Genomic DNA, 26953 nt, shown 5'->3' on the forward strand with positions numbered 1-26953 from the left:
TTCCGTATGGCATATACAGTATACAGTGATTACATAGAAAAAATTGGGCTGGGCATAACATTTTCAATAGATGGTTCAGAAAAAATGGAACGGAAAAGGAAGACATACGGATGCATTTCTGTATGTGTTCCGTTTTTTTGGCGGACCCATTGACTTGAATGGAGCCACGGACCGTGATTTGCGGGCAATAATAGGACATGTTCTATCTTTCAACGGAACGGAAAAACGGAAATACGGAAACGGAATGCATACGGAACACATTCCGTTTTTTTTGCGGAACCATTGAAATGAATGGTTCCGTATACGGACCGTATACGGAACGCAAAAAACGGACCGCAAAACGGAAAAAAAAAACTGTAGTGTGAAAGAGGCCTAATACTGAGCCGAATCACCTTGAGTGAAAATGGTGTTCGGTCGAGCATTAGCCCAACACTAATAATATATTAAGTCAAACAGAGGATTTAAAAAATCATCCTCACCCCCTAAAAGCACATTCTCCCCAAATCCTCTGAAGATGCCAGGTTAGCTGGCAAAACATGTTTGGGGCAGTGCTTGATTAGTTTTTAGGCAGCATGCTCACTAGGTGTCAGAGGTAGAACTACAAAACATATATAAGTAGAGCAGGGACAGAGCAAAAGAAGGATAATAGCAAGCCGTGTAACAGCTCGTCATACCCCTGCAATTGCTACATCATGCTGCTGTGTTACAAAACAATACTGACTTCAAAGAAACTAACTGACACAGCTGAGATTTTTAGCTGTTTTATTAATCAATAGATTTATAAGACATAAAAAAAAGTTATGTTTTATCTGAGTAATTAATAAGCACATGGAATAGAAAGCATCTTTGGTCTCACTGACTATTTGTAAATAATGAAAATAAGATATGCCTTAACATGTGCTTAGGGTCAAAAATGGTTGGAATTTTATAATTCAGGTCTAATCTCACTTTTTACTCTGAAACATAGACCACTGTGAAAAGTGGTGAGGATCTTGAAATGTTGCAAAAATTTCACAGTTTCAATGGAAATGTTGCCATGACATGGGACTTTTTTACGCCACAAAACTGACATATCGGATTTCATAAATGACCATGTCCATTATGCTTACTTTTCCTCTGCAAAGTCCTACACTACATGCATGCACAGATTAATGATAATTTTCCTAATCTTTGTTCCTAAAGTGCAATGATGAGTCATACTCCTGCCGCTTGGTTCACAATCAGTGTTATTGGTTCCTACACGAAAGAACTGAGTTCACCCTCAGAGTGGCAAACATCTAGGTGGCCTGGTATGACCTGGTTGTGTAAAATACAACCCTCTTTTGAAATCATATGTGTATAAATAGTCCTGATTTACCTAGTGCTACATTTAATTCAGAATTCTTACTAAAATGGAGCTTATTGGAGCAACTGCTTTGTTACTGCTAGCATGCGGAGTAGTCATCCTTCTAAGCATAACACAAGCCAGAAAAGGGAAGAGCAAAGGCAGATTGCCACCAGGGCCAACACCCTTGCCTATCCTGGGAAACCTTCTTCAACTCAATGGAAAAGAAGTGTTTAAGTCACTCAAAAAGGTAAGCTTATATAATTTCAAACTACTTATCCTATCCTGTGTCTGCAGGCGTCATAACACCGAACAGCAGAGTCCCGGGGCAAAGTCATGTGACCAGCCATAAGGCCGATTGTATACATTTAACTAGTGATGAGTGAGCATGCTTGGCCAAACTGCTGTTTGGCTTGAGCATCGCTATGCTCGGCAGATCCAAGTGCTGGGCCGAATAATTCGGGTGCTCGAATACAATGGAAGTCAATAGGAGAACCCGAGGCACCCCCTGCTCGGAAGAGAAAAGGGTGTCTGGTTCATAAAAAAAAGGTTAGAAAAGGATGGAAACCCCATCAAAAAGGTTTGGCAACAGCATTAAGAGGATAGCTGGATGCATCTTAGACTCCTATTATGTATGACATACAATAGACAACCACACAAAGGCTACATGCCAAAAGCCAGGTATGTATAAGCCATCTATACTTGAGACAGATAACAGCCATATTGAGTTATGAACAGCACCCTCTATTTGTTTCACAGTCTTATGACAAGACAAATATTCTTTGTCTTGTCAATAGAGGGCGCTGTTCATAACTCAATAGCGCCCTCTATTGGTTTCATAGTCTTCTGACAAGAATATTTGTCTTGTCATAAGACTGTGAAACCAATAGAGGGAGCTGTTCATAACTCAATAACGCCATCTATTGGTTTTAATAGTCTTAAGACTGAAAAACAAGTCAGATTCTGCTTATTTGCATGTCCCATATGCCCATGTTTATGCAAATTAGTTTTTACATGACAAAACTGTTTAGAAAGGTTATTGAATATTATGTTAGGACAATTGGAAAACTTTTTGTCGCCCTAATGATATTGATCTAGGTATGCAGGTCCACCCAAGACATCCAATAGATGCTAAATAATTTTTAGGTTTACTGGTTCTCAGTCAGATGAGAGCTGGTTTGGAATATCCCATAGTGCACAAGGCTGCCATTGTAAGGTATGCTGACTAAGCCTGTCATCTGTCTCATGGATAGATTGATGGCTTGCACATACCTGGCTTTTGGCATAAAATCTTTGTGTGGTTCTCTATTGTATGTCGTACATAATAGGAGTCTAAGATGTATCCAGCTAGCCTCTTAATGCTGTTTCCAAACCATTTTGTGGGGGTTTTCCACAATTTTACCTTTTTTTATAAACCAGAAACTCTCTTCTCTTCCGAGCAGAGGTTGCCTGGTTGTCTCCCATTGACTCCCATTATACTCGGGTGCTCGGCCGAGCACACGAATATGGCAATGTGTTCTGGCTGAACACCCGGATACTTTGGTGCTCGTTCATCACTACATTTAACCCCTCATATGCAGTGGTAAAATGTGACCGTGGCATGTGAGCGATGCAGACATGTAAGCCGTGTGCTCCCATGCCCATAATAGCATTCCCCAGCTGAGATCCGAGAAGATGTTATGTGTTGGTACCCATCACTTGAATATTTCCACACAGGCCAGCAGGTGGCAGCACTGTAATGGAATGCAGTGACTGGTGTGTTCTGTGATGGATACATACCCATCCCAGAAAACAATTGGAAATACGACAAATGGCATAACGGAAATAGAAATTTAAAATGGCTAATTCACCATTTTTGTCACTTCACCTCCAAAACAAATCTGAAATAAAAAAAGATCAAAAAGTCACACACACTTTTAATTAGTTTTACTGAAAAGTACAGATTCCCCCCCAAAAAAAATTAGCTCTTATACAACTCTGTGCACATAACTACAAAAAATGTATAGAGGTCCCAATATTTATTTTCAAGGTTTAAATTTTTACCATCATTAAAACACAAGAAAAACTATATGTGTGTTATCGCCATAACCATACTGACCTGGATAATGTAAGTACAGGTCGATTTTACCACATAGGGAATGCCATAAAACCAAAAACATAAAACTGCTGCGGAATTACCTTTTTTTCCAATCCTGGAGCAGTTTTGTAACACAAAATAAATTACAAAAGTAAGTTGCTTTTCATGCTGGATTATATTAAACAAACATTTAATTGTGGCAAAACGCCTTTAACAGAAGGTTTGCATTTTTTTCTGCCTTAGCTACTGTATATGGCCATGCTATTTACCGTATTTTTCGCCCTATAAGATGCACCTGCCTATAAGACGCACCTAGGTTTTTGAGGAGGAAAATAAGAAAAAATATATTTTTAACCAAAAGGTGTGCTTTTGGTGGGTTTTGAATTAATGGTGGTCTGTGCATGACACTATTATGGGGATCTGTGGATGACACTGTTATGGGGGGATCGGTGGATGGCACTGTTATGGGGGATCTGTCGATGGCACTGTTATGGGGGATCTGTGGATGGCACTGTTATGGGGCATCTGTGGATGGTACTGCTATGGGGTGGGGATCTGTGGATGGCATTGTTATGGGGTAGGGGATCTGTGGATGGCATTGTTATGGGGTGGGGGATCTGTGGATGGCACTGTTATGGGGGATCTGTGAATGACACTGCTATGTGTCATCCACAGATCCCCCTCATAACAGTGTCCCTAATACACCGACCCTCTGCTCATCGCAGTATTTATAAACATTAATCCTTATCCTGTTAATAAGTTTAACTAAAGCTGCGCTCTCCCCTGTTCCCCTGTATCCACTGTATCAGTACAGCACTTACGAACAAGCTTCCATAGCAGGCAGAGCGGACGGCAGCAGTAACATTACTCACTGACGTTGCGCGCCTGCGCCGCCTGCTTCATTCATAAAGTGGGAGGAGCAGGCGCGCGACATCAGTGAGTACTGCTGCTGTCTGCTCTGCCTGCTATGGAAGCTTATTCGTAAGTGCTGTACGGATACAGTGGATACAGGGGAACAAGGGAGAGCGCAGCATTAGTTAAACTTATTAACAGCATATGGATTAATGTTTATAAATACTGCGATGAGCGTCGGGGCCCGGCCCTAGTTCCGGACTCCAGCCCCTCCTCTCTCCAGGCTCATACATCGCAGACTGCAATCTAAAATGGAAACATTCGCCCCATAAGATGCAGGGGCATTTCCCTCCCACTTTTTTTGGGGGGGGGAGTGCGTCTTATAGGGCAGAAAATACGGTATGCTATAATTCATCTATGTTAAACAATTATCGTATGGTAAAATTGATCAATCCTGTTAGGTCAACTTGTTTTGCTTGCCTCCCTTCTAGCTGAGTGAAAAGTATGGACCGGTATACACTATCCACATGGGCATGGATCCTGCTGTGGTATTGTGCAGCTGTGATGCAGTGAAGGAGGCGCTCATTGACAATGCCGAGGACTTTGGTGCCAGAGGGCATATGCCACTTCTCGACGTAATAACCTCTGGAGGCCATGGTAAGGACCAAGAATATATTTTGCTTGTATCATGAGTGTATAATTTGCAGTCACTATAGTCGAGTCTAAAATGTGTACATGCTATGAATTTAATACGTCAATTTGTTTCAGATGTACAAAGCATATCCTAAACTTATGGGAAAGATCCCAAGATCCCATAAGAAAATGTTCAATTTCATTGATGGTATTAAAGGAAACTCTATAATAAACTATAGTAACTTGCTCATTCATAATACAGGAAGGCTGATTATAATATGTATTAAACTTGCCATTTCAAGCTGACTACATTAAAGTTTGGGTGTCCACGTCCATCGCCACATAGCAGAGGAGGAAGAGAGGTAAATCAGTCCTTCAGCATCCAAGGAAAAACCCACAAGGCTCATCCCATTCAAGTGTAGTACTTCACAGACAATAGTACCAAATAACACTTCCTCTTTTTGAAGCAACTAGTGTTGGGCGAGCATGCTCGGCTGAACACCATTTTGACTTGAGCATCGCTATGCTCGGCACATCGCAGTGTTCGGCTCGAGATCTCCTCCCCACATGTGGGGAAGTACTGGCACTCACTGTAATGCCGTAGCCATGTTGGTTACTGGCATTGCAGTGATTTGCTGGCCGGAACGCGTCATCGGGTTCTATATAGTACCCGATGACATGTGGTTCGGCTTAGTCTTAGTCAGGGTAAGCTGCAGCAGAAGGGACAGATAGTGTAGGGACAGGATTTTTATTTTTATTTTTATTTTTTTAGGCAGGGTTTAGTGTTGAAAGGTGTTAGAGACCCAAAGGTCAGTTTAAGGACTATTGTTTTATCAGGCTGCAATATATATTACTATTGCAACCTGTGCTATATTGTGTGCATCTGTTTGGCTGCTGCTGACAGTGACAACAACTCTGCTACATCTGATGTGTTACATTTGAGCATCCTAAATATCTGTGATATTCAGCGCAATTGCTTGGCCGCTGTTGACAGCTAGATTACCTGCGCTACATCCCCTGTATAACGTTTGCGCATCTTAAATATCTGTGACATTCAGTGTAATTTATTTGCGCATACACTTACAAAACCTGCGCTACTGTACGTGGGACATACTTGCAAGTATATACCATTTATTATGCTCAAAGCGAGCAGTAAGGGGCGGGGAATGGCCATGCTGCTGATGGTGCATGGAGAGGCCGTGGCCCTGGGAGCGGTGAAACAGTGCCTGATGCCAGAGCACAAGAAACACTCATCCATGATACCTAGCTTCATGTCCCAATTTGCAGGCTGGTCAACATAATCCTAACTCTGATACTCCCTCCCACCATGGAGAGTCTTGGCAAACAAGTGATCCCACACTTGGATATTCCGAGGAGCTCTTTTCATTTCCATTCCTTGATTTGGGCCTCTCACCAAGCCCGCTTGAAGAGGTACTTGAGGAGATCTTGTGCACTGATTCCCAAACCATTGAGCATCCACAGTCAGAAGAAGATGATGGTCGGGAACAGCAATTAGTGTTTCACGAGGTGGATGATGATGATGAGACACAGTTGCCAAGGAGTCAACGGCAATTACTGTCTTAAAAGGTTTATGATGAGGATGAGACACAGTTGTCAATAGTGATGGACAAACATCGACCAGGACGTTTAGCAAACGCGCGTTCGAGATCAAATGTTCACAAACCGCACGTTCGTGGCCGGCCCCATTCCCCATTAATGGCAGGCAAACCTGAAATATCTTCAGGTCATATTTGCAGCCACCAATACTTACAAGAAGTGCACAAATAGTCCCACAACATGGACAGTGACATACCAGAGGGGGATCAATGGCAAAAATCTCACACAAAATACAGTATGGATTACTGACCAAATGCTGACCGAGTAAAGGCGGATGCTCCACAGACACGATCTGTTTTTGGGGGGTTATTGTTCTGACAATGGATCATAGGAAGGGCAAAAAAATTAGTGAGGTCAACACAAACTTACTGCTGACATCCTCTCCACTCTGTCGGGGGCGCTCTACTTTTGTAAGCGTTTAATAGAATAGATTCTGTAGACATCTGTGTGAATCAGCTGCCGACGGTGTAAAATCAGGCTGTGATTGTCTATTGTTGTGACTTAGCTGAAGATCAGATCACATTTTATGATCAATTTGTGCAGAAATCTATATCATTCCAAAGAGTTCACATACTTTTTCTTGGAATTGTATGTATTTTAATCAGGGGCCATTTTTATGCACATGCTGGAGCCTAGAAAAATGTTACTTTAGGCCACGGGAGTACGGGCCCCAAAAAGTTGTCATTCATCTGACAGAAAAGAATAATAGATTTTGTGGCTGGAGGTATATTAGACGGTCTGCGGATAACAATTTTTACTGCAGGCAAGTGGAGTACAGGCCCCAAACATTAGTCATTCACCAGACAGAAAAGAACAAGTAATTATGTGGCTGGAGATATATTAGACGGTCAGTGGATAACAATTTTACTGTAGGCCAGTGGAGTACAGGCCCCAAACATTAGGCATTCACCGGACAGAAAATAACAAGTGATTATGTGGCTGGAGATATATTAGACGGTCAGTGGATAACAATTTTACTGCAGGCCAGTGGAGTATAGGCCCCAAACGTTAAGCATTCACCTGACAGAAAAGGCCTTTTATGCCGCTGTATATACTTAAGACAAGGACCATTCTTTGTTCTATGTGGTGGCGGATATGTGTGGGCTAGCATGAGAAAATTGAATTACACGTGGTCTTCACAGATGTTAAATTCCTCCGAGATCCATTCATTTTTATAAATGTGAGGTAGTCCACACTGTCGTGAGCTAGGCGAGTGTACTTATCGGTCATGATCCCCCCTGCTGTGCTGAATATCCTTTCATACAGGACACTCAACAAGGGGTAAGCCAAGAGTTCCATGGCAAATTGTGCCAGCTCTGGCCACAGGTCAAGCCAGCCCACCCAGTAGTCCAGGGCTTCCTCAATTCTCAGAGCGTCCACATAGGCCGTTACCAGATGTAGTCGGACACCTGTCGGTCTAAGCATTCCCTGAGGCTGGATCCAGAGGGCGGCTGTCGATGGGTTGCTTGCAAGAATGATCTATTATCCGAAGTGACCAACAAATCTTCAAACTGCCCTCTTCTTGCAGGCGCTGTAGGATTGGTACCTGCACCTGTTTTGCTGTGGGTGGAAACTCCTCTGCCAGTTCCCACAACAGCAGAATGCAGCATCTATCGCAGCAAGGCCTGGAAATGCTGCATTCTGACAGCCTTCTGTGATGCTTGTAACATATCTACCATATTGTGTTTGTACCGGGGGTCTAAGTACGTTGCCACCCAGTACTGGTCCTTTCCCTTTATGCTTTTTATACGGGAGTCCCTCTTCAAACACTGGAGCATGAAAGCCCCCCATTTGCACATAAGCAGAAGCGGTGGAGCGCCCTAGCTCCTGCTCATCGCCCAGGAGAATGTCATCCTCGGTCTCCTCCCCCCAGCCACGGACAACACGATGGATCCCCCTCAAAGCCTGCTCTTCTTGCTCCTCTTTCTCCTACTCCCCCCAGCCACCATCCTCCTCTGACTCCTCTTCAGACTCCTGCTGACTTGTTTCAGATGGAGTAGCCCCCCCTGGGAATTAATTCAATATTGCGACTTCATCTTCCAGCTCCTGCTCCTCGATGGCTTGAGCAATGACACGACTCAATGCACGCTTCTGAAAGAAGACGTAAGGTACAATGTCACTGATGGTGCCCTGGCTGCGACTGACCAGTTTGGCGATCTCATCAAATGGCCACAGAATTCTGCATGTGTCGCGTATAAGCAGCCATTGGTGCAATGAAAAGAAACCAAGCTCCCCAGAACCTGTGCTGCTGCAGAGTTCGTACAGGTACGGTAGTTGTTAATGACACGTTGCTGCTGGAGCAGCCTATCAAGCATATACAAGGTGGAGTTCCAGCGCATCGGACTGTCACAAATCAGACGTCTGAAGGGCAGGTGGTATTGCCACTGAACGTCAGCAAGGTTGCCAAGGTGGCCATGTAATATCTTCTAAAATGGCTAGAGATTTTCCTGGCCTGCCGCAAGACGTCCTGTACCCCGTAGTATTTGGCAATGAATCGCTGCACGACTAAGTTTAGGACGTGTTCCATGCACGGCACGTTTCTTATTTTGCCCTGTTTCAGCGTGCTTAGCAGATTGGCACCGTTATCGCACACCAATTTACTAACTGTCAACTGACAACTTTACTAACTGTACTAACTGATTGGCCTCTAACCGCAGAGCTGAAAGCAGTGCAGGACCGGTGTGGCTTTTGGCTTCCAGGTACAACAGCCACAGCACAGCATGGCAACGTCTCATCTGGCACGTAAAATAGGATCTGGAGAGCTTGGGAGGCGGAAGAGGCAGTAGCAGTGGAAAAGGAGGAGTCAGCCGAGGAGGAGGAGACGACAGAGGATGGAGTAGGAGGAGGAGAAGAAAAGGCAGGCCTGCATGCAATCCGTGGCGGTAACACCAAATCCACGCAGGTGCCACGGGTTATATGCTTGACGGCCGTCAGAAGGTTCACCCAGTGGGCAGTAAAAGTTATGTACCTTCCCTGCCTGAGTTTGCTAGACCACGTGTCTGTGGTCAGATGTATCTTGGCACCAACACTGTGTGCCAGAGATATATGCAATTGCTGCTAAACGTGGCCATATAGCTCTGGGATACCCTTCTGGGAGAAATATTTCCTTCCGGGGACCTTCCATTGCTGTGTGCCAATGGCCACAAATTTTCTAAAGGCCTCCGAGTCCATGAGTTTATATGGCAGTAGTTGGCAGGCTAGTAGTTCCGACAAGCCAGCAGTCAGCCATTGGGGAAGAAGGTTATCTTTTTACACTTGAACATTTGGGCCACGGAAGCCGGCCTTCTACCAGATGAACGCGACGACAGCACGGTGGAAGGTGGAGCACCAGGAATGTGGCTTTGTGGGTTCTGACGGCGTTGCTTCCACTAGGCTCGGTGATGGGAGGCCAGGTGCACAGGCTGCAGATGTCAGCATTATTGTCAGCAGCTGACACATTTAAAAAGCCCACACTGCGGAGCCATGTTCCGGCGTGATGTGACTGTGCATGGTGGATGGCTCGCTCCAGATACATTTGCAGTCTGCTTTTTGCCTCCTCTGCTCTGCGAGTTTTGCCTGCTTCTCCTCCTTCTCCTCCCTATCTGCTGCTCCATCTTTCCCTCTGAACTCCCCTCCTCTTCCTCTCTTGTGGGCATCCATGTAACGTCATATAGAACACATGAATCCATATTTGGTGGAAGCAGGAATATCGCACCCCTCAATCAGTATTTTTTGGAAGCTTGTGTATCGCAAGCCTGAATTAATATTTGGTCGAAGCAGATATATTGCACCACTCAATCAGTACTTTGTGGAAGCAGGTATATGGATCCTCTTAATCAGTATTTTGTAGAAGCAGGTATATCGCACCCCCAATCAGTTTTTTGTAGAAACAGTTATATAGAACCCCTGAATCAATATTTGGTGGAAGCAGGTATATCGCACTATTGAATCAGTATTTTGTTGAAGCAGATATATAGAACCCCCTAATCAGTATTTTGTAGAAACAGATATATCCCACCCCTCAATCAGTATTTTGTGGAAACATGTATATAGAAAGACTAAATCAGTATTTGGTGGAAGCAAGTATATGGCACCCGTAAATCAGTATTTTGTGGTAGCCGGTGTATCGCAGGCCTCAATCAGTATTTGGTGGAAGCAGGTATATCGCACCACTCTATCAGTATTTTGTGGAGGCGGGTATATAGAACCCCTTAATCAGTATTTTGTGGAAACAGGTATATAGAACCCCAAAATCAATATTTGATGGAAGCAGGTATATAACACCCCTCAATATGTAGTTTGTGGAAGCAGGAATATCAAACCCCTTAATCAATTTTTTGTGAATCAGATATATCGCACCCCTCCATCTTTATTTTGTTTGAACAGGTATATAGAACTCCTGAATCAATATTTAATGAAAGGCGGTATATTGCACCCCTCAATCTGTATTTTGTGGGAGCAGGTATATAGAACCCCTTAATAAATATTTTGTAGAAGCAGGTATATCCCACCTATCAATCAGTATTTTGTGGAAACAGGTAAAAATAACACCTGAATAAATATTTGGTGGAAGCAGGTATATTGCACCCCTCAATCAGTATTTTGTGGAAGCAGGTATATCAAACCTTATAATTAATATTTTGTGGAAGCAGGGATATCGCACCCCTCAATCAGTATTTTCTGTAAACTGTTATATAGAACCACTGAATCAATATTTGCTGGAAGCAGGTATATCTCACCCTTGAATCAGTATTTTCTGAAAGCCAGTGTATCGCAGGCCTCAATTAATATTTGGTGGAAGCAGGTATATCGCACCCCTCAATCAGTATTTTGTAGAAGCAGTTGTATATAACCCCTTAATCAGTATTTTGTTGAAGCAGGTATATCGCACCCCTAAATCAGTATTTTGTGGATACAGGTATATAGAACCCCTGAATCAATATTTGGTGGAAGCAGGTATATTGCACCCCTCAATCAGTATTTTGTGAAAGAAGGTATATAAAAACCCTTAATCAGTATGTTGTAGAAACAGGTATATTGCACCCCTCAATCAGGATTTTGTGAAAGCCGGTGTATTGCAGGCATCAATCAATATTAGGTAGAACAGGTATCTAGAACCCCTTAATCAGTATTTGGTGGAAGCAAACATATCACACCCCTCAATCAGTATTTGGTGGAAACAGGTACAGTGGATATAAAAAGTCTACACACCCCTGTTAAAATGGTAGGTTGCTGTGCTGTAAAAGAATGAGCAAAAGATAAATCATTTCAGAACATTTTCCACTTTTAATGTGACCTATAAACTGTACCCCTCATTTGAAAAACAAACCAATATTTTTGGTGGAGGGGAGAAAACAAAAAAATAATAATTGTGCACACCCTCTTATTACTGGGGATGAAGCTGTGTTCAGAATTAAGCAATCACATTCAAAATCATGTTAAAAAGGAGTCTGCATACACCTGCCATTATTTAAAGTGCCTCTGATTAACCCCAAATAAAGCTCAGCTGCTCTGGTTGGTCTTTCCTGAAATTTTCTTAGTTGCATCCCACAGCAAAAGCCATGGTCCACAGAGAGCCTCCAAAGCATCAGAGGGATATCATTGTTAAAAGGTATCAGTCAGGAGAAGGGTACAAAAGAATTTCCAAGGCATTAAATATACCATTAAACACAGTGAAGACAAGTCATCATCAAGTGGAGAAAATATGGCACAACAATGACATTATAAAGAACTTAATGTCCCTCCAAAATAATGAAAAGATGAGAAGAAAACTGATCTGGGAGGCTACCAAGAGGCCTACAGCAACATTAAAGGAGCTGCAGGAATATCTGACAAGTACTGGCTATGTGGTACATGTGACAACAATATCCCGTATTCTTCATATGTCTAGGCTATGGGGTAGAATGGCAAGACAAAAGCCTTTTCTTACTAAGAAAAAACACATCTGAAGTCTCCCAAAAGCATCTGGGAAAAGGTGTTATGGTCTAATGAAACCAAGGTTGAACTTTTTGGCCGTAATTTCAAAAGATATGTTTGGGGCAAAAACAACACTGCACATCCACAAAAGAACACCATACCCACAGTGAAGCATGGTGGTGGCAGCATCATGCTTTGGGGCTGTTTTTCTTCAGCTGAAACTGGGGCCTTAGTTAAGCTAGAGGGAATTATGAACAGTTCCAAATACCAGTCAATTTTGGCACAAAACCTTTAGGCTTCTGCTAGAAAGCTGAATATGAAGAGGAACTTCATCTTTCAGCATGACAATGACTCAAAGCATACATCCAAATCAACAAAAGAATGACTTCACCAGAAGAAGATTAAAGTTTTGGAATGGCCCAGCCAGAACCCAGACCAGAATCTGGTGGAGTGTTTTTGCAAAGAAGAGTGGGCAAATCTTGCCAAGTCAAAATGTGCCATGCTGATAGACTCATACCCCAAAAGACTGAGTGCTGTAATAAAATCAAAAGGTGCTTCAACAAAGTATTAGTTTAAGGGTGTGCACAGGTATATAGAACCCCTGAATCAATATTTAGTGGAAGCAGGTATATCACACCTCTCAATCTATATTTTGCGTAAGCCGGTGTATCGAAGGCCACAATCAATATTTGGTGGAAGCAGGTATATCCCACCCCTCAATCATTTTTTTGTGGAAGCAGGTATATAGAACCCCTTAATCAGGATTTTGTAGAAGCCGGTATATCCCACCCCTCAATCAGTATTTTGTGGTTACAGGTTGTAGAACCCCTTAATCAGTATTTTGCAGTAGCAAGTATATCCCACTCCTCAATCAGTTTTTTGTGGAAACAGGTATATAGAACACCTGAATCAATATTTGGTGGAAGCAAGTATATCACACACCTCATTCAGTATTTTGTGGAAGCATTTATATAGAACCCCTTAATCAGCATTTTATAGAAGCAGGTATATTCTACCCCTCAATTATTATTTTGTGGAAACAGGTATATAGAACCACTGAATCAATATTTGGTGGAAGCAGGGAAAGAGTTTCCCGCTGGCGGCATGACGTAGGTGTGCGTGTTGCGCTCCTCTTGCCGTCCTTCCCTCCTCCCTCCCCGGCCTCCCGCTTCGATGGCGAACGCCGTGGAACGCCGTGACCTGCGGTGAAAAGGTGACCTGATAGTCGGTTCCTCTCGCTACCATACAGCTTCCCAGGGTGGAGTGCCAGACCGTGACAGGGAGGAATTAGCTGGCCTCTGATGGATACGGCGGACTGTGCCTGTAGTTAAGAGCAGGTCTCAGACTGTATGCTGCAGGGTTCGCGGCTCCGGGTGGAATGCTTACCTTCGGGTTGCTGCAGGAGAGGGTGGAAGCCTCGTGGTGCAGATGAGCGGGTGCTGCTGTGCCTTCGCCCTGGATCGCGGTGTGCAGCTGCTGACGCCTGTGGAGCCTCCTGTGGATGCTGGTGGAGTCTCGTGTTTCAGGTGATTAGTCCCCGTTTATCTGTGTCTGTGGTTCCTGTTTGAGGGGTGCCAAGGCCGTAGATGAATGCCCGTCGAGGTTCCAGGTCGCCCGCTGAACGTTAAGGGCCCCCTTTTCTATTTGCCCTCCAATTTGTGCATTGGTGGAATCAAATTCAAGAGGATACTTTGGGCTGGGGGGGCATTTTGCAGAATGGCCAGTTTATTCTGCCTACCGGGTGGATCGGGCGATTTGGGCACTCCTCGCTGAGTGCAAGGCTGTGAGGACTGTGGGACATTTTTTTTTTTTTTGCCCCATTGCCCCATTGGCCCATCACAACTATATGATAAAATTCCTCTAGCCAAGTTATCTGGCTATGTAGCCGTTGTATCTTATATGCCCCCCCCCCCCTGCAATATTGCTATTTGCGGTAAAAGGGCAAGTACCCCCCTTGCCCCCTTGGTGCAATATTTTGTCATGGGGCATTTCAGAGGAATGAATTAATCTAAGAGTTGGACATATTCGCTTGCATGGATACGCCTCACAGCCCTCTGTTTGTATGCTCCTACTGTATCATTCGAAACTGCCTGAGTGTTTATGTATTCAGCTGGACACGTTTTTTGCTAAATCTTTATGTACTTAGCAGACATGCTTTTTTGTTAACTTTTTTATTCTTTCAGTCCCTATATGTATTTCCTCCACAGGTACTCAGTTTATATGTTCCCAGCTTATGTGTATTCTTCTAACATGTACTAAGTCAGTGTGCTTATTTGTTTATATTTGTACATAGGCTATATCTGGGACATTTAGGTGTGTTTGAGCACGAGATAGACTGTCTGGGACGTTAAAGTTAATATTGGTCTTTTCCTATGCCGGTCCGCACTACCAGTGGGACTGGCATTGGAAAACTATTTGTACCTTACTTGGATTGGCAATAATATTAGATTTGATACGTGGGAATTCCACATTTGGTGTATACTTGTGGGGTCTCCCAAAATGGTGCCTAAGTATCTTAAATCTGGAGGGGTGTCTTCGCCAAAAGGAGGGACAGGGTGTAGCCCCCAGGCTCGATTGGATAGAAATTTGAAGTCACCACCACCCAAAACTAGGGGAGGTGTGCAAAGATCTGCTCCACAGGCTGAGCTCCGGGAGGTGAATGCGGACCACCTAGGATTGGGTACTATAATATCTAGTACACCCCAAAGTGAAGGTCTGGACAGCATCAATAAAAAAAAACTCTCAGATATACTGGGAGCAGTTAACTTTACCAGTAGCTCAGTTGCAGAACTGGCCTCCTCCCTTTCAGTAGTACAAGGAGATGTTACGATGAAATGACAAAATTAAGACTGAAGGTTAAGGAGTTGGAATCAGCAGTTATCTTTATTACATGAGAGAATAGTGTGTTAAAAAGAGACTAGAAGAGGTAGATCAAGATCGTCTTTGGCTTAGAAGGAAAGTGATAGATCTGGTAAATAGGTCTCGTAGGTACAATGTGAGATTGGTGGGTTTCCCAGAAGGGGTAGAACAGGATAATCCTGCAAATTTTATCCAAAAATGGCTGGTGGAAAATCTAGGGCCAGACCATGATGTAGCTACTTTCTGTGTGGAAAGGGTCCACAGAATCTCCTTATAAAAACCTCCCCCAGGGGCTCCCCCTAGGTCAATTTTGGTGAGATTGGTCTGTTCTAAGGATCAGGACTGGGTGCTTAGGTGTAAAAGAGAAGTACCAGATATACATTTTGACGGTACTTTGATATCGATATACCCAGATTTTTCACGAGAGACCCAAATCAAAATAAGATCTTTCCTCGATGCTTTTTCCAGCCAAATTGAGGGTGGTATATAATGATTCTGTCAGTTTTTTTTCTTCTAAGGCGGATGTTGTCCAATGGTTGGACTCAACGGGGCTATAATGCAGAGTAAATGTTGGGAGGAGGGAGGTTTAGGGGGAAAATGGACGGGGGGGGTTGGAGGTTGGGAAGAGGTTGATAGGTAATGTGGTATACCTTATTAACCATGTTGTAGGGTTTCGTGGGGGCGGGTATAAGGGAGGGATTGGCTGTCTTCATTGGCTCTTTGTACTCACGTGTCTCTCTCCTAGTGGGGAGAGCGGGTTTTGACTCTATCCATAATTTATGGTACGTAATATTCTATTCTGGAACGTGAGAGGTTTGGGAGACAGAGTTAAGAGGACGGTGGTGTTGGACCTTATGGTCCGTCATCTGCCGGCTATTGTTGTACTATTAGAAACGCATGCATCAGTAGATCGGCTGTATACATTGAAAAGAAAATGGGCTACTTTAGAATATCAAGCTTACTTCTCCTCATATGCAAGAGGAGCCAGCGTAAATATACACCGTGGGATGGAGTTTCAACCGGTTGATAGCATGATTGACAAAGAAGGGAGATTTGTTTTTTTGCATGGGTTTTGGAATGGGCAGGAGATTATATTTGCTTTTATTTATATCCCTCCACCGTACAAATCTACAGTTTTTTCTATATTATCCAAATATATAGCTACAAAAAAATCAATGCTTATTATTAGTTGCCGGAGATTTTAACTCTGTCCCTGATCCTGAGTTAGACCGCTTTTCCACCTCCACTGAGCAAAGTCGGAGCTGTGCTCCTTTGGGTACTATTAGCCAGGAGCTGGGGCTGGTTGATATTTGGCGCCACCTCTATGGAAATTAGAAAATCTTCTCGTGCTTTAGTCAGTCCTATGGGTCAATGTTTTTGTATTGATCTGGCTTTCGTAAGTCAAGATTTGAGTCACCAAATTATGAAAATGAAGTATGAACCCCATGGAATCTCAGATCACTCACCTGTTTTGCTTTCTTTCAGGGAGGTGGACATCCCAGCCCCAGGTAGAATTTTTTAATTGAATTCGCACTGGTTTGATGTGATAGCGGAGCAACATTTGATTGATCTTGATATACAGGAATTTGGGGGCTTCAATCTAGGCTCTACGCATATACAGAGCCGTGACGTGGTGCATGTGGGCTCCGATATCTTCCTGACAGGAATATATTGGCGAAAGTCTCAGCTTTTAATATCTGCATTTATGACTAGCCAGTATAGTCAGTGGCATATCCGTTTGGTGCATTTCTTCTGTGATTTATGATTATATTTTCATCCGCACAATGCTCCGTTTTGTGTAGGATGCCTTTGTGGTGCATGTGGAACGCACCGACATCCTCCACCGCATGCAAAATATTTTTTGCTGGGGATAGTCGTTTGCTGCGGTCCACATGCGGTGGGACTGCTCCCCCAATGAAAAACACGCTACAGTGTTAGGGGTTGAGCAACTCCCCCAGATTTGCCACTATATTTCTGTGTTTTTGGGATGCATTGAAGGCCCATATAAGGGGCTTATATTTTACTAAAATTAACAGGTACAGATCTGAATTGCGCCAAAAGGAGCAACAGTTGATACTGTACGATAACAGTACGGTGTACTGGACGATAACTATAATGAACAATGTATGATTCTCAGTTCAAGATACTTATGTACAGTAAAGTGCAACATAAACTTCTTTTCCAAGGCCAAAACCTCTTCTGTGAATCAGGTAAAACGGGTAAATTCTTAGCTAGGTTAGTTGCCAATCAGAGAGATGCTACTAGTGTAAGGGAGATTAGGAACCCAAAGGGTAATAGGGTAAAGTCCCCTGAGATGATTAGGGAGGAGTTTGTGAAATACTATTCCTCTCTCTATTTGTCCGAACCTACTCCTAGCTGTGATGATATGGGTCAATACCTACAACAATTGGGGCTCCCCAGTTAGAACCCCAGGACAGGGAAATGTTGGACCGCCCCATTCTTTTGAAGGAGCTACGATCGACACTCCCCTTGCTGAAATATAAATCATCTCCAGGGCCAGACGGCTTACCGTTCGAATTGTATAGCTACCACGCTAGTTCACTTCTTCCTATCCTTTTGTGAGTGTTGAATGAGTCCTGTCTACTTGGGTCTTTACCTCCATCATTTAGAGAGGCGGTGATCACTTTGGTCTTGAAAAAGGATAAAGATATGTGTTATATGGGGTCATATAGACCCATATCGCTCTTAAACACAGATTACAAAATCTTTGCAAAAATCCTGGCTAAATGTCTGAAGAAGGTCATTGCCTCTCTGGTTCATCCTAACCAGACAGGATTCATTCCAGGTTGGCAAATACAGATGAGTCTTTATAGGGTGTACCTGAACCTCTCTGTTGGGGGTAGTATAGACCACTTCATCCTGTCTTTAGATGCCGCAAAAGCATTTGACAGGATGGAGTGGTCTTTTTTGTGGTCTACTATGTCTTCCTTTGGCTTGGGGAATGTATTTATAGAAATGACTCAAATGCTATATGAGCAGCCGACTGCTCGCATTAACATTAACGGTATCAGTTCGTCCTCTGTTCCGATGTGGCGAGCGATGAGACAGGGGTGTCCCCTTTCTCCCCTCCCTTTTGCTCTATTTATTGAACCGTTAGCCTGTAAGATTCGATCAGATAACCGTATAGATGGCTTTGGGGTGGTAGGAGTGAGCGATAAAATAAGTCTCCATGCCGATGATGTTATTTTGTTCTTGGATCAGGGATGGAAAATCCTTCCCTATGTGAAGAAAGTAATAGAGGAATTCGGCAAATTGTCAGGCTATTTGATTAACTGGACTAAGTAATCGCTCCTCCCGCTGAACCGCAAGGCCGTAGATGAGGTCAGTGGAGTTCGGGTCCTCTTTTCCAATAAAACTTTGGACTATTTGGGGGTGAGGACTGTGGTTCCCATAAATAGATTTTATGAGCTTAATTTGGCCCCGGTTTTGAATAGAGTTAAGTCTAAAATATGCGCGTGGCAGAAATTGATACTGGCTCAGACTGATCGAATAGCACTGGTCAAAATGATCATTCTGCCTATTGTGATGTACCCGATGTGTGCTTCCCTGGTTTGGAACGATGATATTTTTTCCCATAGATTGGAGACTTTTATTAACGATCTAATATGGGGAAGGAAGAGGGTGCGTATAAAACAACAATATCTATGGTTGTCGGAATCAGACGGTGGGCTATCACTCTCTTTATTTCAAGGATATTATTTATGTGCACAAATTCAGCAATGTTGTAATTTTAAAGAGAGTTTACTTTCACAATATATGATCCAGGTTATGGATAAACCAATAGAGAATATTTTCACTTGTTTGGAATCTAGTTATTTGGGTTTGAGGAAGTCCCTATTGATACCATGGACCCTTCAAAGAGCCTGGAATAAGCTTAAGATGATACTCAAAGTATTATTTTCTTTTCACCCCTCTGTGGGAGAACAGGAACCTGGTGGAATTCCTCAAAATCCGTAAAGTGGCTGTTAATGTAGGTCACCTTTTTTCTTTGGGACATTTTAAACCTTATCAATAATTTAATTTCATTGATAGCACAATACTAGATTTGTTTAGGTATTTAAGCTTAAAACACGCATATGAGGCCTCTAGCAACAAAAGCTATATTTTTCCACGGGATAATTTATTTTTTTTAAACTGTTTGGCTCAGATAGATGAGAGGGTCAAGATAGCCAGTTTATATTGCAAACTTCGAATGGTATTAGCAACTATAATTTTTTTTAAAAGCCCAGATAAGTGGGAGCAAGAGTTGTGTTGTCTTCTGCTGCACTGGACTAGTATTTACAGGAATGTAAGAAAGGGCACAATCTCTAACGCTCATAGATTAATTCAATTTAAGATCTTGCACCAACTGTACTATATGCCAAAAGTCCAAGCGAAATTTCCCCAAAATATAGGCCGAGAAAGCTGCTGTCCGAAATGTGGATGTGTGAACTCGGATTTCGCCCATTTACTTTGGGACTGTAGAAAATTAAAATGGTATTGTTATTCCTACAGAGGAAGACTTCTTCTTCTAACCCTGGGGGGCTAACGGTGATGCTGGAATATTATGCCCCAGACACGTTTTTTCCAGTTCAGGGCAGACAGATTTGGATGAGGGGTCTGATGGTGGCAAAAGTTATCTTAATTAAGTAATGGGGATCTGTCTCCCTACCCTCAATAAATTAATGGATACAGTATTTTCGAAAAACTCAAATTTATGAGGATATGGAAAGGAAACGGAGACTCTTTAGACATAATTTATAGTGTACTTATGACTGTGTTTGATAGAGCTGTAGTGACGACAGCCAATTGGGGAGGAGGGGGGTATAGTTTTATTTTGTGGATATAAATCCAGAATCTAATGTGATATGCATAAAATATGTAGGATATTGTATTTTCTTATAGGTTGGCTGATTGTTGTCTACAATGGCTGTTCTGTATGTAGCTATAAGTTGGTGGCAACTTTGGAGCTCGGCAAGCTTACACACATACCATACCTAGCCCACGTGTTCAACTTAGTAGTTCAGCAGTTTCTCAAAACCTATCACAATTTGCCTGAGCTACTGGTGAAGGTGCACCATGTGTGTGCCTATTTCTGAAAATTATCTATAGCTGCCACAGGTCTGGCAACTCTGCAGCAGCGTTTGCAATTGCCAGCTCATCGACTGTTGTGCGACGTGAGCATGCGCTGGAACTCCACGTTCCACATGTTGGCCAGGCTTTGTGAGCAGCAGAGGCCAGTAGTGGAATACCAGCTGAAACATGGTCGTCACTTTTCAGACCTTTTCAGACCTACTATACTTGGGGACCCCCAACTATCGAGAGAACTGGAAGCGCCCTGAACCACCATTCCACTAAATCCAAACAGAAATTTAATAGAGAGAGGGAGCTATCTCCATTCAAATATATGGAAGTTATGAAAAAAAATACAAGCAAGCTGAGCTCTACTGTTTAAGTTGTGGCCAGAAATTTTAATAGAGAGATCAGTATGGCTACCTCTCCATCCAATCTCCGTACCGTAGCTATAAATGCTATGAAATGCTAATGAATGATGACAAATCCTCTTTATTTGCTTCCTTACAGCTTCCCCCATTTCCAAGGGTATTCTAAACCAGTCATTCTACATATTTTTTCAGGGGTAGTGGGCAGTAATGGTGAGCGCTGGAAACAGCTACGCCGCTTCTCTCTGATGACATTGAGAAACTTTGGGATGGGTAAAAGAAGCATTGAACAGAGAATTCAAGAAGAGGCCCAGTTCCTTACGGAAGAATTCAGAAAGAGCAATGGTGAGAACTAAAGGGAAATAGACAACATTAGACAAAATATTCTCAAAGGCTTCTTCTTATCTTGGTAGATGTTGTTGATATATACAATAGTTGTGCAAATAATAGCAGCCAACCAAGAGGGAAATGTGTACTATATCGATGGGCGTTTTATTTGTTTTTCCTGTGAATACACCCATGAACATAAATCTTTACATATTGCAGTTTTCACACTGGTCATTACATCAGGCAAAGCCAACACTTCCACTTTTCTATATATCTCACTTCTCAGCTTTGTTGCATAGATAAGGACAGAATGAGCAGAGTATGATAATCTAATTACCACACAAGGTTGGGTAATTAGTGACATCTGTTAAGGTGCATTTAGATGGGCAGATGAGCAGCAGGTTGTCGGAAAAGAAGTGCTCCTTCCTGACAGTCGGCTACTAGTACAGTGGGGGTAAATCTCTGCATTTACATATTTCTGGGCAGCAGATCGCTGTTTAGATAGCATGATCTGCTGACCAAAAACTATAATTTAGGCACCAGCATGAACAATATTTTTCTTGATAAACAAGGCTTTCGCTCTTTTATGATTACCGGCACCTTCATATGGGCAGATTGTCGGGAACAATCGCTTGCAGGAACGTTCATTCCCAATAATCTGTCCTATTATCTGGGCGTCTAAACTCACCTTTGTGTACTATTGGAAGCCTTGATAAGACAAAATTGTAACATTCTACTATATATACAGTGTATGTATATATATATATATATATATATATATATATATATATAAAGCTCTGTAGGCAGCTTATCAATTACCTGTTCTTTTGGGAGAGGGTGTACTCCACTTTCTGCAGACTCTAATAGTAAATTAAGTATCTTTCTCTGTCAATCAACTCTTGTTCATAGCACCATAAAGCACACTCATCCTGCTAAAAGTCCTCAAAAACTAGAAAATTCCTGATATAGTTGCCTCCTCTCCCATGACAGGCCAGCCATTGAATCCAACGCTCTATTTTTCCAAAGCTGTTTCAAATGTCATTTGTTCAGTGGTATTTGGAAATCGATTTGAGTATGAGGACAAAGAGTTTCTGAAACTTCTGGGCTTTCTGGATGAAGCCTTTAAATTATTTAGCTCTGTATGGGGACAGGTAAGGAATTGTTTGTTTCTAGTCCATAAAGAAATTAATTTCAAGACTAAAATATCTACATGCTATGTGTTTACTACGCCAATTTCTTTTAGATATACAATGTCTATCCTAAACTTATGAGTAAAATGCCAGGGCCTCATCAGAAAATGTTCAATTTTATTGATGGTGTTCGTGAATTTGTTAAAAAAACATGTGAAAGCGCACAAGGAGATTCTGGACCCCAGTGATCCTCGGGATTTCATTGACTGCTTTCTCATTAAGATGGAACAGGTAGGTTGGCTCCATATACAGTATGTTACACAAGGATCTATCTTGGGGAATGCTTGCAGGGCGCAATCCTGGAGACCAGTGGTGGGGAGGGACAAACCAGCCACTTGGCCTTTGCTGAGATATTGTTAGAGATGTAAACTGAATCTTTGGTGTAGATTAAAATAAGCCTAGCAATGTTTATATTTTATATTATTTAGGTAACCTGCGTACAACATTCTACGTCTCACAAATATTAAGCTCCTTTTGCATTGTGTTTTAGTGGCCCATTTGCTACCAGTGCAGATGCCAAACATTTATTACACAGAGGCAAAAAAAGTGTTCGTCGGGGTTGCCTTTTTTTTTCTTTCTTGGTTGTAATAAATAGCATGGCAGACTATGCTATTCATTACTGAGGCACCCAATAATAACATTAACATTTTTTTTTAGATGAGAGCCTATGATTCACAAAACAAATACCAAGCATATATGTATATATATATATATATATATATATATATATATATATTTCTCCATTGTTTCCAATATAAATTTCACCTGGGAAACCTTAGAGGTACACTGCGGTATGAAGTTTGATTGTAGCTTTAAAAAGTTATTTCTTGCATCTAACATTTAGCCCTGTTTCCACAGGAAAAATACATACCTGAGACTGAGTTTCACATGGACGCGATTGTCAATACCACATTCGATATGTTTACTGCTGGAACACTAACTGTTAGCACAACACTGCGTTATGGACTGACAATTCTCCTCAAGCATCCTGATATTGAAGGTTAGTAAAGTGTCTGAAATGATAGTAGGCTTAAATTTTTAAACAAGGCTTTACGTTGGACCAAGGTAGAATTTACATAGTCCAAGAGTCAATGGACCTACAGATCTTGCTGGCTGTGCACTTATATCCAGCTAGTGTTGTGAGTATTGAAGTTAAACTAATTGACTTTGATCCATATTTCAGGAATCCAAATTTCTGGGAACTTTGTGGTAACGAATACATTTTTCCTGAAATGGCAGTAAAAAAAAAAAAAACAATATATACTCACCTCATCCATTTGCTAGCAGAGAGGTTGTCGCAGAAATTTTGATTAAAGAAAACATGCAAGATCTTGTGCGCGCTGCCCAGCGTGATGATGTGGTGACATCATCACATCAGTGTGCAATAAATTTGCCATGTTTTCTTCAATTAAGTGGACCCTGATGGCTGCTCCGCAAGCAAATAGATGAGGTAAGTATGTATTTTTTTAACCCCTGATTAACCCCTGAAAGGCCTCAATGTGTCATATGCTGCAATCAATGTTGAACGCTGCATCTGAGGGGTTCAATGTTGGGGATTTCCCCATCATTGCGACTGTTACGTACAATGGAATGCGATTCGTCATAATAACCCCCCAAAAAGCGGATCCTGTCTGTTGAGCATCCGCCTTTACTCATTAAGCATTTGCTCAGTAATCCATCAGTATTGCTAAAGCCAAAATAAACAACAGGAGTGGATCCAAAACAGAGATGACACATGAATAAAATATTTGCATGTCTTCTGTGTTTTGTACCCACTCCTGCTTTTGGCTACCAAATCATAAACCAATTCTGATGCTACAATGTCATACAGGCCTTACAGCTCTAACATAGAACGGATCCGTTGTGTGTCACATTTTTCCTTCCTTCTGACAGATTAGAAGAAGGGTCAAATAAAAGACCATATCAACCAGGCCAAAAAGGCAAAATAGTGGCCCAGTCATGAAGTGGGGAGGGTGGGAACAGCATGAGAAGACCACAAAGTGGCCCGTGACATAGTGTTGAGGTGGCAGTAGCATGAGGAGACCACAGAGTAGTGATGTGGCAGCAACATGAAAAGACCACAGAGTGGCCCAGTGACATAGTGGCGAGGTAGCAGCAGCATGAGGAGTCCCCAGAGTGGCCTAGTGACATAGTGTTGAGGTAGCAGCAGTATGAGGAGAACACAGAGTGGCCCAGTAACATAGTGGGGAGTGAGCAGCAGCATGAGGAGACCACAGAGTAGTGATGTGGCAGCAGCATGAGGAGATCACAGAGCAGTGAGGTCCCAGCAACACGAGGAGACCACAGAGTAGTGGGGTGGCAGCAGCATAAGGGGACCACAGAGTTGCCCAGTGACATAGTTGTGAGGTGGCAGCAGCATGAGGAGACCACAGAGTAGTGATATGGCAGCAGCATGAGGAATCCACAGAGTGGTGAAGTGGCAGCAGCATGATGATACCACAGAGTGGCCCAGTGACATAATGTTGAGGTGACAGCAGCATAAGAAGACCATAGAGTAGTGATGTGGCAGCAGCATAAGGAGACCAAATAGTGGCCCAGTGGGAGACCACAGAGTAGTAATGTGGCAGCAGCATGAGGAGACCACAGAGTGGTGAAGTGTCAGCAGCATGAGGAGACCACAGAGTGGCCCAGTGACATATTATTGAGGTGGCAGCAGAATGAGGAGACCACAGAGTAGTGATGTGGCAGCAGCATATGGAGACCACAGAGTGGCCCAGTGACAATGTGTTGAGGTGACAGCAGCATGAGGAGAGCACAGAGTGGCCCATTGACATAGTGTTGAGGTAGCAGCAGCATGAGGAGACCACAGAGTGGTGAGGTGGGAGCAGCATGAGGAGACCACAGAGTGGCCCAGAGACATAGTGTTGATGTAGCAGCAGCATGAGGAGACCACAAAGTGGCATAGCGACAGAGTGGTGAGGGGCAATCACAATCTTTGCATATACTTCAGCCGTATATCATTCAAAGCAGATTTTGATAGATTAGAAAAATACTACTCACGCTTCTGAAGAACCTTTGGTACTTTCATTATTTTACGCATGAGTAAGGGAGGTGACCCCCAAAACGTTGCCCTTGAATGTATGTGCTACAACTTGGCGTTCTCTAAGTATATAGGCCTGCAAGCCATGCAACACTTTAGGAGCATCAGATGTGACATCAGGTGGGTGGCAGCATCAGAATAGTAGCTAAAGAAGGTAGCCAGAAGAATCAGGCCTCTTTTTGTTAAAGTGTAGGTGAGGCACCATGACTGATCAGGCACTGGTGTTTGAAAATCCTGGCCGATCCATGCCTGATTCATCTTCATAAAGGTCAGTTTCTCCACATTTTGGGTGGAAAGGCCAGTTCTTCTTGGGGTAATTATGGCCCCCGCCGCACTAAGCAATCGCTCTGATGCCACACTGCTTGGCCAGTTGCACATACAAATCGAGTTTGGCTGCCGAGTAGTCCAGAGGATCTTCAATGTGGGGTGGCAGGGTGCACTCCAAGTATGGCACAACTTGCCAGTTCAGGTTCTGCTCTATTTTTAGCTGCTGGTGAGTAGTTTCTTGAGTAGACGGGTGAAGAAAACTGCTCTTCTGCGACTCTAGACTTAAGGTGCTGCTGATGGAGCTGGTATTACTCCTGCCCCCCCCCAGCGGCCATGGCAGTGGAACATGAGTGCAGACGGCTTCTCCGGGCAAACTTGCATGAGAATGGGCAATGGCTCACATAGACAGAGGCCAACTGACTATACTCGATAGTAGTTCAGTTTGTCTTCCCTCTCAGCGGGTGTAAAAAAGGCCCCCATTTTGGACCAGTAGCGAGGGTCTAACATGGTGGAGAGCCAGTAGTCACCCCTCTTCTGAATGGTGACAATTCGGCTGTCACTACACAAGCAACTGAGCATGCATTTGCGTAAGTGACTCTGAGGGACTCCCTGCCTCCATCTCTACAGTGTGTCTGGGTCATCTGCCTCGTCTTCCTCATCACCCTGTAGCTCCTCCAGCTTCTCCTGCTCTTCCTCTACTGTCACATATGTAGAAAACCCACCCATTTCTCTATTCATTGCTTGTACTCGAATGTCCTCCTCCTCTAGTTCAGCCGCCGATGTAGTTGCCACGTCTCCTGTCCCCTGGCCAGCCAGATTTAGCAACATCTGTTCCAGGACATGAATCAGTGAAATGACGTTGTTCATCCTGTAGTCCTGGCGACTGAGAAATAAAGTGGCCTTCTCAAAGGGCGCAAGCAAACGGCAGGTGTCACGCATGAGCTGTCAGTGGCTAACATCGAAATTACACATTGGAGAAAATCTGTTTATGGCCTTTCTCTGTTCATATAATTGAACATATAAAGGGTGGAATTCCAACGGGTGGAAAAATCGCATATCAGCCTATGTTGGGGGATGCCGTTCTGCCACTGCAGCTCAAGGAGGGTGTGCTTTGCGGTGTACGAGTGGCCGAAGTGCATGCAAAGATTCCTAGCCATTTTCAGGATGTCTTGCAAATGGGCGGAAGACTTCAGGAACCAGATTGAACACATGCACCATGCAGGGCACATGGCTCAGCCCTCCTTGACGCAGCACCGACACCATGTTCTTCCCATTGTTGGTCACCATGGTTCCGACTTTGAGTTGTCGAGGAGAAAACTAGGATTTGATTTCTTGAAGAAGGACGCAGAAACTAATTGCAGAACAGTGTGCCCTGAACATGTGGTATGCTGGTGAGGCACTGTGAATTGA

At 43.2% G+C, this 26953-nt stretch overlaps 1 protein-coding gene across 1 annotated transcript in view; it reads left to right on the top strand.

The window, feature by feature from the left end:
* The first annotated feature begins 616 nt into the window (after positions 1 to 616).
* Positions 617 to 26953, top strand: part of LOC122919499 (cytochrome P450 2A10-like) — a 39138-nt gene continuing 12801 nt past the window's right edge. Inside the window, 7 exon segments of the mRNA XM_044268561.1 lie at positions 617 to 1574; positions 4745 to 4910; positions 20894 to 21043; positions 22016 to 22176; positions 22269 to 22358; positions 22360 to 22446; positions 23074 to 23215. Coding sequence (XP_044124496.1) covers positions 1392 to 1574; positions 4745 to 4910; positions 20894 to 21043; positions 22016 to 22176; positions 22269 to 22358; positions 22360 to 22446; positions 23074 to 23215 — 979 coding nt within the window. The 5' untranslated portion in view covers positions 617 to 1391.

The sequence above is a fragment of the Bufo gargarizans genome, chromosome 9 (assembly GCF_014858855.1).
Source record: "Bufo gargarizans isolate SCDJY-AF-19 chromosome 9, ASM1485885v1, whole genome shotgun sequence".
Taxonomy (NCBI): Eukaryota; Metazoa; Chordata; class Amphibia; order Anura; family Bufonidae; genus Bufo; species Bufo gargarizans.